The sequence below is a fragment of the Eleginops maclovinus genome, chromosome 9 (assembly GCF_036324505.1).
Source record: "Eleginops maclovinus isolate JMC-PN-2008 ecotype Puerto Natales chromosome 9, JC_Emac_rtc_rv5, whole genome shotgun sequence".
NCBI lineage: Eukaryota > Metazoa > Chordata > Actinopteri > Perciformes > Eleginopidae > Eleginops > Eleginops maclovinus.
The window spans coordinates 14,648,067-14,665,121 of NC_086357.1; the positions used below are offsets into that span (position 1 = coordinate 14,648,067).

Genomic DNA, 17,055 nt, shown 5'->3' on the forward strand with positions numbered 1-17,055 from the left:
GGAGAACAGAGGTGATGGCTCCATGTCTTTGCTGGCAGAAGCCACTAGTTTGATATTTAATTGATGAAGCAGAATTATTCCCTAAAAGAGTGTTTTTTGTTTTATCATGGCAGCCAAGAAGAAGGATCATTGTCCCCTTTCATGTGTGAACCCTGTTTTGTTCTCTATCTCTCTCTCTCTCATTGTGCAAGAATGAGCAGTTGTATATTGCCACTGGGCAAGTACTGAGAGATCGGCGAAGCAGGGAGCCGGTGAGTGGAGGGGAATGAGTGAACGGCAGAAACGGGAGGAGGGAAGGAGGCTGCTGTGAAATATGAATCCGCCGCTGTACTAATCGCATGGGAGCAACGGCTTTCCAATTTGGCCAAATAAGCCGCGCTATCTTTTTAAATATAACAAAAACAAACTATCCTGGGCCTTGGTGTATGTTTCTTCTCCTCTGGAAAACAATCAAACTTTGTAAATGATTAATGCCATTTCACACTGCTATATTCTCTCTCTGAATATCAAAAGTTTTTTCCCCCTATTTATGTTTAAAGCAAAGGCAATTGTGCTTAAAAAATCTCCTTGATGCCTTTCCAGTTAACCCACTTTCAATGTTTTTATATAAACATGTCTTCGAAAGAATGAGAAAAAAGCAGATAAGCAAGCAAACAGCCAATGAAAGCCTGGGTTGAGTGGAGGAGCATGGCTTGTGATTATCACAGTGCCATGAATTTGTAGACCAACAGGGAAACATTATTTAGCACACAAAGCACAAAAAAAGAAAGATGGAGAGAGATGCAGGGTAATGTTTCACTGCATGTGTTTCTGGGGGTTCTTCTGTGCCACAGATGTACTGTCTTAACTCACTGATCTTTGTTTAGTTAAAATTGCTTTTTATTTTGTTTGAATTATTCTATAACTACTCTTCTATGAATAAGCCCCCCTCACCCCCCCCACCACATACAGTTTTGTTTACAAAGACGACTAAGAAGCAAAGAAAGCAAATCCATGTGTCTGACAGCTGACAAATTATAAGCATGTAGAATTAAGCTTATTGTAAAACCGAACAGGGCACCAAATTCAGCTCATATGTTCCTCATTACAAACCAGTGTAAGAATAACAGTAACACAGGTGGGATTTAGTTGTGATTGTAACAACAGTTATTCAAATCTATATTTTATTATCTGCTGTCTTATAATGATTTTAAGTAAACTAAGAAGTCCTTCGAGTGCCATTAAAATGTCCCTTTTACAGAACAAGGACAGAGCTTCATAAAGGAATAAAGATACGTGAGGTTTACTGAGTTTGACTTTATTAAAACAAATCTGGCTGTTTTTTCCCATCTTGCTTATTGGCAAAAAACACACCATAAAAGAACAACTGGTTGGCTTCTGTTTAAAAAGTTTGAATCTGCTGCTGGAAGAAATTCACTTTGGAAGAGAGCCTTTTAAAAAAAAATTCCAACGCATTATTCACAGCATGCTGTTGAAAGTTTACATCTAGGCAAAGTCTTTAACCGCCATGTCAGTAATAAAGGTTTTATTTTGTTGTAATGGTAGCTTTGCAAAACGACAAAAAATATGGCTGGAGAAACTTTAGCATTGAAACCAATTCACTTTCTGTAGAGATAAAGAAGAAGGCGTAGGAGGCTTATGCTACAAAATATTTTGCCCATTAGAATACAAATTTTAAAAGGCAGAGCTCTAGGTCCTGGTTCTGGCTTTAGTGTTTGGTTGTATTTAACTCCTCAGAGCTTCGCTGCACTCCAACAATGACCCTCCCCTGGGAATATGTTTACTCATGATAATTGTTTTCACATTTTTCCGACTTAATGCACTCAGGGTGTTAAACGTTTTAGTTTGTTTTACATTAAATAAAATAATTATTTAAATGTTTTATTAGGTAGAAATCAGCTGTAAAGATAAAAAATGTTGAGTACATTTGAGTATTTGATCTCCAGCACCATAACATTATTTTCCAGCAGCACTTTAAATACTGAAATGTGGTTTGGGCCAAACATTGTAGCATTTGGCTGTACTTTTATAGGTTAGCCAAACAATGTGGTGGTTTAGGGGTTAAATCAAACGTATAATACTCTGTGTATTTAGCTGATATTTTTCCATCTTTCAATTCCATATCTTGCTGTGTGACTGGGTTTTGCTTCTTATGTTTTCTTGTGTCTCTATAATCAGAGAGTCTTCGTGGTGATTCAGTGGGGTTGCTGATTTTTGCATGACTCCTCTCATGTTTGCAAACTCTCAATAATGTTGTTTGTTTTGTGATGTATTACTCTCAAGTTGACCTCTGTTTCAGGAATTCATTTAGCAGGTGTTTTTCCCTGTATACCTATTTATTATTTTATTTCTAAATAGATAAAGATATAAAGATGCACTTTGTATCCTAATCAGACTTGGGTTACAAATGCAATGCTGTTTGATGTCATTCTTCCTGACACAAGGGCCACAAATCAAATAAATGCTCAACTACTTCAGAAAACACTGCATGCGTGTTAGCCTGACAACATTTATTTGCATAACAAGTAAAAAGTCATGTTGGAGCACTTAAGTCGTAGAATACTAAACACAAATGAATGAGTTACGCTGCGGTGGATTTAAGCAAAAACCTGCAACAGATGGTCGAGTGAAGGCCTTGAGAAACGCAGGTGTACCAAGGAGGATACGGGAGAGTGTGTGAGAGAAACACAATAGTGTGTTTCAGTTGGTGCTTTGTTTACCTGTCTCCAAAAACCACCTCTCTCAGGCCCCTTTGATCTGAACAGTGAACCTGCCCTGCTCTCCCAAAGTGAGACAGGCAGCCCTGTGATCCTCTAAACAACCTGTGTGTGTGTATGGATGCACATGCGTATACTGTGTGCTCCACTAGTCTTTCTAATGCTTAAATAAAGACTCAGTTTTCCACCGGAGACATCACCCCAGTCTGCGTCTATGGGGAGCTGAGCTGCTATTGAGCTTTCTCTGTTCTGTAGGCCTGATAAAAGCATTGCAACAGTTCAGACACCAGCTCAGCAATTCATATAGACAGAGCTGAAGATAAGCCATAAATCATAGAACAAAGTGAATGCCCCCCCCCTCCCTCCCCTTATTCTCTTCTGTGTGAGTGGTATGCTTCACATGTGACCTTCCCTCTTCTTTCTCCTGCATGTTTGTGTTTTTGCAGCACTCCTACTTCATCGCCCCGGATATCAATGGACTGCCAACTATCCCTGAGAGCGTAAGTATTCATGAAAAAGAAAAGAGACAGTAAGAGATTAATAGAGGTCCCTTTATCCTGGAAACATTTCTGTCTCTAATTGTTTTTGATCAGAAACACTTGTCACCTATTGAAATTATTGCACCATCTTCTTGTTCAGTTTTATCTCCTGTGGTGCTTGCACTTTTAATGTCAGAGTTCTCTACTTCCTTTGAAATGGTATTCAAATTGTTGCTCCTGTATCGATCATCCCAAGTCTTTATGACATGGGACACCTCAAAACTTTTTATGAACAATTCAAGCAACATAGATTAATACTAAACATGGCTATATCAAATGGTTTGAATCTTTATATCTTAGTCATTTATTTTTTACTGCAAAACAAAATGAACAGAAGTCCCTTTACTGCCAGTATTGCCTGTCTGTCTTTACGGCGCATTCTGGCACTCACCGTCTGCAGCATTGACACTTTACTATAAGTAAGGACAGTTTGTGATGTACCTGAATATCCTTCTGTTCCTGTCTATCTCCAGAGGAACCTGACAGAGTACTTTGTGGCTGTGGACGTCAACAACATGCTCCAGCTCTACGCCAGTATGCTGCATGAACGGCGCATCATCATTACCTCAAGCAAGCTTAGCACTGTGAGTCCTTTCCTTCCAGGTCCTCCTCTCAGCTGCAGATCAGCCATGCCCTGAGAGGCACAAAGGAAAAGTATTTTAGAAAATAGTTAATGTACTCCAGGCCCTTGAAGAATCAATTCCTTGAACATTTTAATCAATTGAGATGAACATTTTTGTCATAAAACTTAAATCAGTTCTTAAAAGTTTTATAATTCTAGATTCTTAAACTTATTGCACATTATAATGAACAACAGTACAATAAAAAATACATGAATATTATCTGCAAAAATACACAAAAAATGCTATTTTTGGCTTCAAAATAAATCCAGATACTAGTTTGCCCTCTTGAAAAGTATATATCTCAAATGTAAGGACTGAATCCTAGATTGAACATGATTCTCTTCATCAATAATCCAGCAGGATAACACACCCTAATTAGTGCGATGAGGATATTTATCTGACATGGCTAAGCTACTTGTACAGAGAAAGTTAGGCTGATCTGTCTACCCCCACCCCCCCACTCCCTCCACTCGCCTCTTTGCCCAGGCATCCTACATTCCGACAGCCGCACTATCACGCTCTAACAAGCTGTGAAATCCACACTAAAGCTGGATTATATTTGACTTTTTGTTTTATAACCGCAACATACTAATGGCCAAAAAGCCTTAAATTATCCATTATTACAAGTCTTAGCCCTCTAATATAATTTAAAGTCCCTTCTGTCTGTATGTGGGAGGAAATCTCTGTGTGTCTTTCTCCTTCTTTTCCGCCCTATGTTCCTCATTCCAACCTCCCCCCGTTATCTATGTGTTTGACAAGGCATAGCCAAATGTTTATGACAGATGAGATGGGAGAAGGAAGTGATGTCACCCAAGTGCGATCTGTATCGGTAGCGTAGCCCGTCCTGCCTTGGTATCTACGAGGCTGCAGAACACCGAACAGCCGGAGGGGCCTGTGGGTGGTGATGGGTGCTGGAGGGAACGGTTCCCATGGTCTCCCATAGGAAGAATCAGAAAGAGCTGTAAAAATTACATAGCCCTCAGAGTATATCACCTGTCTCCCCTCAGCTCCTCGGACCAGCAGCGAAATCTGGCTGCACACTGTGATGTGACACCAGGGTTGCACGATGTAAATTATCAGACTCAAGGGTGGAGGGTTTTTTTTTTTTGCAGGAAAAGGGGGTGGAGGTGATATCTGTCTGTGATTTACAGTTTTCTGCTGCTCTGAGACTAATCTTGACTTGTTTTTTTAACAAATTTATGTCGACAGGATTTTTTAAAGAGCTTCCACGTCAGACCTTTACCTCTGTGGTGCTTTTATCCTCCGCAACCCTTCATCCACTCATCTGTCTATCCATCCATCTTCCTCAGGGAGCAGTGTTTTGGTTTTGTAGCAATATATGTCAGGCACTGTAGTAAAAAGGTATTTTCATATCTCCACTGGGATTACTAGCTGGCCTGATGTTATTACTGCTCCTGTGATGCGTTATTTTTTGCTGTTGGGTCGAATGACCTCTTAGTTCAAGTGGAAATGGTTGCTACAATTCTGTAAGACATCTCTCTATGTGTATGTTGCATAGCTGCATGCCACACCACTACCTTGTGATCAAATACCTAAAATACTGCAAAATATATATTTAACATCAGAGTTTGTTGAAGTGAGTGTCAGCAGTCACAGGATGAGCAGGTAATATTTCTATAGCTGCTTTGCACAGATAGAGGATTTATGTGAGAAGGTATTGTTAGTAACATCGTTAGTACCATCCAGCTGCTTTTTACCACCTCCGCCTGTCCAGCCTCTCAGCCAAGCAAAGAGAAACGGAATAGAAAGTGGAAAGAGAGAGAAAGACACGCACACACACAGAGATATACTGCATTTATTCTGCCTGCTCTAGGTGCTGCCTGTGTTAAAGCCCCCGGTGAACCCAGCGTGTCAGTCTGCCGGTACATGGCCAGCGCGTCTCGCAAGCAGCCAACAGCAAAGGAATAAATCATGATCTTACAACAATGCGTCAGTTGACTTATTGCTGTTTCGTGACCGGAGGTGAATGGTACCACTGTTTTAAAGAGTGGTCGGCGGTGGCGCAGGGGCGGGAGCCAGCCGAGCGTGCAGCCTTGTCATAGGGCCGTATAATAGGGCTGCATCGGCCCTTCCTCTAACTAGTCAGTTGGGAGGACCCCCACCACCATCGCCCCACCACCCTCCGTGTCTTTCATCTACCGAGGCCCCCCAGCTCTCGAGCCCATCCTCTGCCCTGCATATCGCCCAAACTCACAGAGCCCAGCCCCGGCCCCGGCTGACAGCAGCCCTCTCATCAGCCTGTCAGGCCTATGCTAACAAGGAACTATCCATCCACCATGCCCTAGAGTGCCAGCTGTCTCTCTGTTTCCTGCCTTTTCCTCTGTTCTTCTCCTCCTCTCCTTCCCTGACTCCTCTCTGCTTCCCTACTTTCTCTCCATCTTAGTTATTCTTCCTCGCTGACACACTATTTTCTGTCCATATGTCTCTCACTCAGCCTGCTACACCTCTCTTTCTCTCTGGATTCACATCCCTCTTCCTGGGTGTCTTAATGCGTCTCTGTGTTGTTGGGAATCTGCAGAACATCGGGACATCTTCCCCTCAATAGACTTATCTCAGCCCTGTGCCATGTGTCTGACTTGTACCTCTGTGAACGAGTATGTGCATATGCACACTTTGTGGGTGTTTGTGTCTCTTTTGCATGCATCTGTTTGTGTGTCTTCTGAGCTCACAGGTGTTTGTACCTTATGTCTTGTGTCTTCCTCTGTGTGCATGTGTGGGAGGCCTGGCGTTAGCTGTTACCTGTGTCGTCCTGTGTGCCCTCTCTCTCTCTCCCTGTGCCACCTACTTGTTTGTGGCACACCTGCCTGACACCAGCGTTTGTCAACAGAGGGAGAAGCAGAGCACGGGTAATTGGTGACTTACTCTGTGCAGGGGAGGGGAGAGGAAGACGGCCAACACAGGGATAAACCAACAGGAAGGAACGAAGGAGAGGTTGCAACGGACAGAAGGACAGCAGGATGAGAGGAGGAAAAACAGAATAAGAAATGAAGAACTTGGATGTAAATGAGGCTGAGCAAGGAGAAGAGAGGATTGGAATTGGAAAGTGTGTAGGGACGGAGTTGGAAGTAAAGGCTAGTGGTGGGGAAATGAGTGTTTGAGGCTGGTGTGAAGAGGTCAAGAGTGACTCTATTGATACCATTCCTCCTGTCAAATTGAATTACATTTCCTGCAGCAGCTATTTGTCTCACACCCTGCTCTCGCTGTAATTTAAAAAGTGCAATGGGTTGCCTCATCTAAGAGTATACAAGCACAGGGAATGAGTGTTGATGTGTTTTCAATCCCTTAAAATCTGAATTACACTGCCGTTCAATATGAACAGACTGCAAAAGAGGTGTAGCAGTATCTCTGTTCTGTCTGTGTTTCGCTTCAACGTGTCCAGTGGTTCAGGTAAAGAGGAATGGTGTGAGTGGAAACACAATGCTCACTGACAGAAGCTGCAGAGCTCTGAGTTGCAGTGTTGTGAAGATCTGAGGTCTGGTTGGTCTAGCTCTTTAAGGACACATCGCTGTTGAAGAGTTGGTTAGCAGCTAGAGAGACGAGCTTATCTTAATATGATGAGGCATGAATAAGGAGTGCTGTCAGGACAGTTTGGGAAGCTATCCATATGTGACTAACATTTTTGTTTTTGTGAATATATGTGTCATAATTCAGCTTCTTGGTTTATTTCTAGCAGGAAATAAAAATAGCTGTAACCTTATTCCATACTAGATAATGCTATGAAGTATGTGATGGTGTCACTGTACAAAAGTCACACAGTTCATTCAATAAGCGTACATATGTTTGATCTTATGGACAATATTCTCCTACAATGCAATGCACAAAATAAATGTGGGCTGCTAACAGCCGGACAGTGTTCAAACAAAGTTTAGATGGTTGTAAAACGATTTTGTGAACACAGCAGAAAAAATTAAATAACTGTTACATTCTTTATAAACATTTGAATGCCTATTTGAGACATTACAAAGTTGCTGCTTGATTGATATCAAGGACACTGTTCCTGATGGAATAAAAAGATTGTGTTCATTTTTTTATGTCAACTGCAAATAAAGTCTGGTAAAGCATTTAGTAGTACTTATACTTTAAACTATTATTATGTATAGTTTGAAAGGGGACATGGGAATCGACTCACACCTCATTAATAACACAAATTGTGTGTGACCACTGGGGTTTACTGCTAACTACTTCAACGTTTCAAAGCTTAGTTGTTGTTTCTTTTTCACATCTCTCTTTTCTTCTTCTCTTACTTTCAGCTTCTCTTCTCCATCTCTTTATGTCTCTTTCTCCTTTCTTTAGTCGCGTGGAATGGATCTTGGGAAACCAGTGTTAGTGTGGACACTCTCTGTCTTGGCTGCAGCGCGCTAAAAAGCTCTCAGGGCAGAACCAAAGACCTTGACTGCTTTTTGAAGCAGGCTGTCGCTGTATAATCGGTTAGCTTTTCTCAGAGGAAGGGGTAACACACACCCATGCACACACGCACGCACGCACACACAGTGTAAGAGGCAGGCAGCCCCTCATTACCGGGCAGAGCCCTGGTCCCTGAGGACTGGACCCAGCACCTAATCCTGTATTTGTTCTTGGGGACTGTATCTGTGATTCTCCATTGAATGGAATATTAAGCACCCAGGTCTTTTGTGGAGCGTGTAAGCCATTTGGCTCCACTCATCTATTATTTATCAGCCTGGCAAATATTTTATCAGCCTTAGCCTCTCATGACCCACTCTTATGTGAAGCCCCCCTCTAAATGAAGGAGAAAAAAAAGGGTACGATTTCTCTTTTTTCCAATTTATCTTCCTTTTACTTTTTTCCTCGTTCGCTCTAAAACCTGAACAAGGACGCAGGGATTTGTATTAAGCTGAATTAGTGAAGCAAATATGTGAACCATTCCTCTGGAGTTCTCTCCAAGTGTTCTTATCTCAGGCACACTGCCACCTCCATTGCTTTGGAGATAGCATATAAAAGGGAAAACAGAAATCTAGATTTGCTTTATAAATCATTATCTTAGTTTCAGTAACCCCTCTCCCTTCTCGGCCAACTCCCCCAAGCCAGCAAACTCAGCCTGGGAAGAAGAGAAGCAGAGAGAGAGAGAGAGAGACTCCTGTTTTCCCTTTCAACCTGAGAGTAAATCATGCCAGTTGGGGGGCTCACCTTGAGGCCTGGTGGAGATAATTGGAGTTGGTTAGCGAGGTGTTCTGTGCCATTACCTCCTGGTACCAGCGAATGGCTGGGGCTTGTCTCGCACTCCCAGAGGAGGAATACTCTCGCCTGTTGGCGCTCCGCTTAGTGTGTGCATGCGTGCGCGTTTGGCACATGTACGTATGTGTGTATGTATATCCACAGCCGGATCGCTGACCTCTCTTCATCACAATTTAATGGCCCCTCACTGTCCTCGCTTTGGAAAAGGGGAGAAGGGGTGTGATGGTTTTGATAGTAGCTCTTCCACCAAGTGCCTCACTTTCAGACATTAATATTCATAGCATTGATTTATTTTCAGAATTAGCAAAAAAACAAACAGTTTGCCAGGGAATTAATCCTGACAGGAGCGTGGCATTGTTGTGGTTTATTTGAAGACGGCAGGCAGCGGAAATATGCATATGCAGATACACAGAGCAAGACACCAATTAAATGTTGATTAAGTCCTAACTATTGTGGGACTGGGTGTATGAGTGATTGCACGACAATAAAAAAATCATTGCTTTCTTCTATGTGAAAAATGAATATGGTCACAAACACACACACTTTTTGTTTGAACCTTTTGAGATGTCCGGTCTTGATGTTCGGATGGATTTAGAGGGTTGGGCAGTCTTCCTCCTCCTCTGGTCGTGGTAGCTTTCAGTCACAAAGCTCACCCGCTTTTGTCCGGTCAATTGTGACACTGTGTGTGTCAGTGAGCAGGGGGTCTCCTGTTAGTGTGCGTGTGTGATAGTGTGTGTCCGCTTCACACATTGACTGTGAAGCTGCAGCAGTATAACGCTGGCTGCTGCTCTGGGGTCCCGGCGGTATTGGCCTAGCCCGCAGTCTCTCTTGGCTAACTCATGTTTCATTCTTTGGCAATTTGCCCTAATGAAGTCCCGCAGGAGCCCCTCAGACCTCTGTTCTCTTTCCATATTTAATCATGTTATTTTAATCTGGGGGATGAGCTAACGCCTCTTTCCCCTGCCGTGTCTGTGTGTGTCAGTGTGTGTGTTGCGGGTCATTACTATAGCTGGATTTTCATGAGATGGGATGTCAAGAGGGGGTGCCGGTTTAAAGACAATGGGAGACAATGAATTTAATTTTATGTGTAATGTTGGTTTGGCATTGTAGAGAACTCCTTTGAAAACCAATGCCATCTTCATGTGATTGCTTCTCATTATTTGATAAAAAAGATTATTTTCTTTTTAATTTCCTGCTCTTAGTACTTTGGGTAATTTAGATTTTTATGGTGAGTGTCAGCACTGTTTTGGGCTCACTTTGATGTGTTTGGGCAGGACACAGCACGATTCTCACTTTTAAAAATGAATAGAAAAGCAGTTAATTATGAGCACGTATTTGCTCTCATGTTTGTGTTCAAACAGCCCATTTAATATATTTGTTTTTAAATGTCTAAATGCCAAGTGCAATGATTGCGATATTATTGGAGTGCTGACCCACAACAAATGAATCCATATGGAGGAAACCTTGGTTTCATGTTCTCTGTGTGTGAAGCACGTGTTGCTGTTCTTCATGTCAATTTCAGCACTTATCTGTTCACCTTCACATCAAGTTGTCTCTCTTTTTCTGTGTTGCTGTCAAAAGTTTAAGACAAGGCTTCCATCAACTGGTTGATCTCCAGCTTTCATACCTTTTTCTCTTGTTCAACAGTAGCTTGCACGTTGTCTGTTCATCACAACAGCACTAGACATGTCGGGAAAGCGCATATTTTCTGAGGGCTTTTATTTTAAAGCAAGATTAAAAGCATACTCAATCAAATCAAACACATTTGATATTGATGCATCAACACAAAACATCACCAAAGCAAAAATCTTTATCATAAAAACAGGATATTAACAGGATTTTGTTAGGAAGGAAATAGAGCTGTCTTTGCTAATCTGTTATGGTAATTAGCAGGGTAACAGTTTTGATAAGTTTTTTAAATGTCTTAAAAAAGTAGCACAGTATATGTGACTCAAAGTTGTTTCTACTTGTTGCTGTTTTTTTGTGCCAATTCTTGAGACTGAAATCACAAACCTTCAGTTAAAAATATTGAACTTCCCACAGACATAAAGCATGGAAGTGTATTTATTTTTTATTATGTTTTGTGTTGCTTTGTAAAGTTATGTGCACTTTATCCTCTGGCTTCTCTCTCTCTCTCTGTAGTTAACTGCATGTGTCCACGGTGCGGCTGCTCTGCTCTTTCCAATGTACTGGCAGCACATCTTCATCCCTGTTCTGCCCCCGCATCTTCTGGACTACTGCTGGTAAGGCTGACCACCTCTGAAACACACACACACACACACATACACAACCACCTTCCTGCTCATCATAATACGTGTTAACACCCCCACTCTTTCTCTTATTCTTTCTATTATTTTGTGTAAACATGCAGACACACATCTCCTCAAATTCTCTCAGTCTCCAGGTTTTTCTTATGATTCCTCTCAGGGGGCGCCTTCTCCTGTGTGGCCCCTTGACATTATGAACGACCTGGAACACCTTGCTCCATATTTCATGCCTGTGAAAGCACCGTGCTCCCATCATCTTAGCCCTCTGAGGGGTTCATTACCACTTCTCCATCTCCAATCCAACAGATTTGAATGGACTTGATTGAAAATGAATAAAGAGCTGAAGTAACGGCTCATCTACAAATCTATGTGTGTTCATATCAACATTTGATATGTACATATACAGAGAAAATCAAAGCAGGGAAGTCAGCTTATGTAAAAGGATCTGTTTCTAGTTGAATCAGGGCCGGTAGCGCATTCAGCTATTCATCACTGACAGTAAAATGTGATTTTCAACACTCTGTTAAGACTCATCATTATCTAACTCAATCACAGGGGTGTCCTCCACGCACCGATTAGATAACTAAATTATATTACATGCTCTGTGTGTGTGGTTGTGTAAATGCTCGTGAAAGTCAGCATATTCATGAAACAGAGAACACAGCAGCTGAAGTTCAGAGCTCCTGTACAGGCCTGCTGTTTGTTTTGCATTGTCTTTAAGTTGATTACAGGCCAGTGGCTCCTGCCTCCTTCTGCCCAGGAATACACTGACCCAAAGCTATTTGATTAGTGGCTCCTCTGTTAATCTCGTCATACAAATTGTTACAGTTATTCAATTGTTTTAGATTTTTGTCCTAGTAGGCAGGAAACATACTCTATGATTGATTGATTCAACAAACTTAAAAATGAAGATAAATATCTTATAAAACCAGAGGTACATGATGATAACCATGCAAGGCAAATTTCTTCAAGGAAATTAGAACACATTTGACCCGTCAGTCTGTTTTGCTCTGAGTGTACCTTCTTTTTAGAAGAAACAGTTATAAGTCCTGCAAAAGCATAAATTGTTGGTGTTAAAAAGTTCAGATCATTTTAACAAATAGTGGTTATAATAAGAGACATTTTAGCTTTGCTTTTTTTTTCTTCCTTTGCAGGTAAAGTAATCCTTACTTAAAGCCGACAGGATTTACATTTACACCTAAGGCAATAGGTCAAATACTAAAAATATCAAATACTCAAATGAAAGTAAAAAAACAAGAAAATTGTGTTTGTTCTAGTATCTTGCAAACTTTAGAAAAAGAAACAAGCAGTCCATTAAGGATACCTTGCTTACCCTGCTACACACTCTAATTGTTTCTGTTCTTTGGGAAAATTGGTAGCTGTGTCCTGCAAATGGTTTGGATAAAGAACAGCATAAGGATGAAATCAGTTTTGCTGCCTATGTTAGGATTATGTTAAAATAGTGTTTTAGTTTCTGTTGCATTACAGTAGTTATTTTAACAACCATTTTGGCAGTTGAGGACCTTTAAACTAATATGAGCTTATGTTCTTGGCTTTTATGATTAAGTTCATTTGAATATCAGAAGTTAAAATATAGAGAAGTTAAATAATATAAATAACATTACAATAACAAATGCAGTCAGACGTTTCATTACTGCCAGGTCATACCTTCAGAGTGAATACAGAATAGCAATATCTTTTTTTAACCTGGCTTAATTTATTCAAGGGGAGGTTTGCTCTTTTTTGATTATTTAAAAAAAACTGCTGAATAGGACGTGATTATATACTTTTTAGCTTGATAAATAACTAAAGATTAATCTAATATCAGCGTGAATTAATTTTTTCTATATTGTCAAAAATGGAAAAGAATATCTTAAATATCTTAAACTGTAATCTTTCACTTTTTCAGTTGTGTGAAATGTGCTGTACAATTAAAGCCTCCACAAATATTTCTATACTGTCTGAAACAACCTGATATTGATATTGCTCACAGCTTTGTTGTCCTCCCTCCATTCACAGTGCCCCCATGCCATATTTTGTGGGAGTTCATCTCAGTCTGCTGGAGGTACGTTAGTTGATTTGTGGGTATTTGCATGCATATAATTGTGCATGCAAATAAATGTACATCATTATATTTTATGTGCATAATTATATATGCTGCTGCAAATTGACATACTGTATGTATGTGAACACTCTGTACACTATATGAAATGTAATGTATGACAAACATATTTATAATGATTTTCTTTAAAAAGAATAACCAAATTACATTTTAGGAAACTATATCAATTACAAAATATACATTTCCTAGATGTTCCTCTTTCTATATATGGTCAGGTAATGCTGCACCTGGTTTGGTAATTGTGCTCTTAGTTTTGGTCTAAAATATTAGGTATTTCATTCCAACACATTGAATAATAATAAAAAAAAGGTTTTTTCCTTTTTTCCTCTTTATCTCTCTGTCTTGCTTCTGGACATTCTTAGCTAAAAGTACAAAAGACAGAGAAAGGCAGAAAAAGCCTCTGTGAACAAAGAGCTTTTCCTACTTCATTGTTAAACCCTGTGTGTTGGTTGGGGGGGCAAGCCGTCACCAGCGCTGCTGTTGTGTGTGAATGCTAGTTAAAAGCGTGTGTGTGTGTGTGTGTGTGTGTGTGTGTGTGTGTGTGTGTGTGTGTGTGTGTGTGTGTGTGTGTGTGTGTGTGTGTGTGTGTGTGTGTGTGTGTGTGTGTGTGTGTGTGTGTGTGTGTGTGTGTGTGTGCAAATGCATATGTTGTAATGCAAATATGTGTGTGTGTGATATCTGTCTGACAGTTGCGGCAGTGGCAGTATTTATCACACTCTGCATCCGTGACAGACCCCCTTTCCGCCACTACATAATTAGTCCAGATCAGCATGTGAGCCTCCGCTGCACATGCTGTCACAAAAGTGACAAACTAGAAATTCACACACTATGCTGCCTCCCCCCCACACCTGCCTGCATCCTGTTCCACACTGAAATAATAGTTGAATTTGTCGCCATCAGGATGCACACAGCACAGCATCACTGTGTTGTTGTTGATGCATGAGGTTCTGGTGCTGTGGAAAATGTTTGCGCAATCCAAATGTTTCCTCTCAGTGCCATTCTTCATTTTGTGAGCATGTGTGTGTTACAGTAAAGATGTCCTTACATTCTTTTTCCTACAAGCCATTTTTCATTGCTAATCGTAAAGGAGTGTGATGACAGTGTGGTTTTAAATGTGACCGCTGTGCTTTCTCCTATTGTAGGGCTTGAGTGCAGAAATTACTTTTTCTGCTAAGACACACACCTGGGCCACACTTTTCAAATGTCAACTTAATTACATGATTTGATAATTGACCAAACTATATTCTTAGGTTTTTGTTATTTATAATAATGAAGACGTCCATGATTCTCCCGACCTTTGATATAAAACAGAAAACATTGCTATGAGCTGGAAAATGGCAACAATCAAATACCTTTGACAGATATTTATTATATTCTGTTTTGTACAGCAGATTTTAAATGTAAATATTAATTCAACTTTTGCATGCAGAACTGGAAATGCAATAATATAATATTAAAATAATTATAATAATAAATTGGGAAAAGATTTCTTACATTTTATGAGGTGAAGAGAGTTTTTTTGAGTTACTATGCTGATAACGCCAGACATTTCCTCCTTTTAGAAAGTACGCAGCCGATCACTGGAGGATGTGGTCATTCTGAATGTGGACACTAACACCCTGGAGAGTCCCTTTGATGACCTGCACAACCTGCCCAGTGACGTGGTGAGAAAACCCAAAACACACGGCCACAAACACAAACGCACACCTTTTTTAGGGGCTTTTTATTTCTCGTTCATTCATTGTCTCATTACACATGAAACACAGAAGATGCCTTTTTCCTCATTCACATCAAGCTTCACTTTCATAAATACAAAATCCCTTTTCCTCCAATATTCTCTCATATTCTCACACACACACACACACACACACATGCACGTGCACACACACACACAAAAAAAAACATACACAGACAAACACATACACATGCAGAAACTTGTCAAAGTATAGCTCTGTCCCCTCCCCACACCATTAATGACTGCGGCACAGGCTCCTCAGATTGTGGCTGTCTAAAGTAAACTCCCGTCGCGTTGTATGACGCTTGAAGGCGAACAGCATTCCCCGACCATCAGAGGCTTGTGGGAAAATGTGCAACTCCCTTCCCTTCATCTCCATCCATTCTAATCATTATTTCACAAAGTCTTGCGTTTCTGCCTGCCCACTGGCACGTTTCTGAGAGCGAGAGATAGGAGGAGGGAACGAGGCAGCGAAAAGAAAAGAAAAAGGCAGAGATGGGTGATTTTCTAGGGGGAGAGAGTGGGAAGAAGGGGGCCAATTACCAGTGTGGGCAGTGACGCCACCTGCCAGTGCATCGTCTCTTTAATTAATGGAGCACTGACGCCGGTCAGTGATACAGGAAGCATCGCCACAGAGCCAGGGTCACTCGCACATTTACACACACACACACACACACACACACACACACACACACACACACACACACACACACACACACACACACACACACACACACACACACACACACACACACACACCCCACGTGCTTGTCTTCCCCATCTTTGTCTAAGTGGGAATCTGTTTGTTTAGCTGTTTTTCTGGGTGTATGTATGAAAGCTCCTCTGTGAGTCACTGAGGCCCTGCTGAGTTTGCGGCACACTATTACCCACACTGCTAACAGAATATTCTCAGGTTCCACCGCCTACCAACTCCTGGCCTAAACACAATATATAATTCAATCCGCTGCCCAACAGACTCCAGACCTTGTCACACTTCCACACTTCTGGTTTTCCGGCTTTAGCACTGCTCAGCAAACTATGGCTGCTAGTGTGCATTGATGCCTCCTTATGACCTGCTAGAATCCGATCTTTCCCGACATTTGAAAACATTTCCTCCCTACTTTTTAGCCTGTTTGCCTGCCTACCTTACTGCCTGCCTTACTGACTGGCTGCTGGAGTTTCATGACACCTGTCTGCTTCTCTCATAGTTCTTGCCGCCAGCCTGGACGTTTCACACCCGCTGTTAGCTTCTCCTGCTTGTTTGTCTTCTGCATGTGCCTGTCTGGCTGCAGTACCTCCTTTCCACTTCCTGCCTGCTTGCTTTTCTGCACCAAGGGATTTGAGCCCTAAATTAAATTGCAAACTGAGTTTGTCATAAAAAGGAGTCAGGGCTTTTGAAAAACGACACAAGCAGAGAGAAAAGCCTTTGTCTTTGCCGTGTGATAAATTAAGTGGCAGGCTCAGAGCCTTTTTGCTTTGATCCCCTACTCACCATTTTTCCTTACTAATGACAGAACATAGCCCGCATATCATGTCAAATTACACAACTTGAAACGGAAACCTCACTGGCATTAATATATTTATTGCAACAAATTGTTGTTGTTTTTATTCGTTTCACTTTTTTTTTTTTCCTGTCTCTTCTCATCTTTTCACCGGGGCTAGTAGATTAATAGGGAAGCGAGCAGGTACTAATTGAGTGGAATTCCAGGTCTCTTGTTAGTTTGCTTGTTAGTGATGAGGACACGCCACATGGCATTTGATGTTTGTGTTTACACACAAGAAGATGTTTGAGGCATTGTGCAGTTTGTCAAACAGAGCCCTGAAATTTTGATTAATGC

At 41.2% G+C, this 17,055-nt stretch overlaps 1 protein-coding gene across 4 annotated transcripts in view; it reads left to right on the plus strand.

The window, feature by feature from the left end:
- The window catches only part of dennd1b (DENN/MADD domain containing 1B), a 99,531-nt gene that overhangs the window by 48,036 nt on the left and 34,440 nt on the right, over nt 1-17,055 (plus strand). For 3 of the 4 annotated variants that reach the window (XM_063890936.1, XM_063890940.1, XM_063890939.1), the window contains 6 exons: nt 192-251; nt 3,164-3,217; nt 3,730-3,840; nt 11,236-11,336; nt 13,380-13,425; nt 15,045-15,146. In XM_063890936.1, coding sequence (XP_063747006.1) covers nt 192-251; nt 3,164-3,217; nt 3,730-3,840; nt 11,236-11,336; nt 13,380-13,425; nt 15,045-15,146 — 474 coding nt within the window. The remainder of the gene's footprint in view (nt 1-191; nt 252-3,163; nt 3,218-3,729; nt 3,841-11,235; nt 11,337-13,379; nt 13,426-15,044; nt 15,147-17,055) is intronic. The other variant, XM_063890938.1, reaches the window with a different exon arrangement.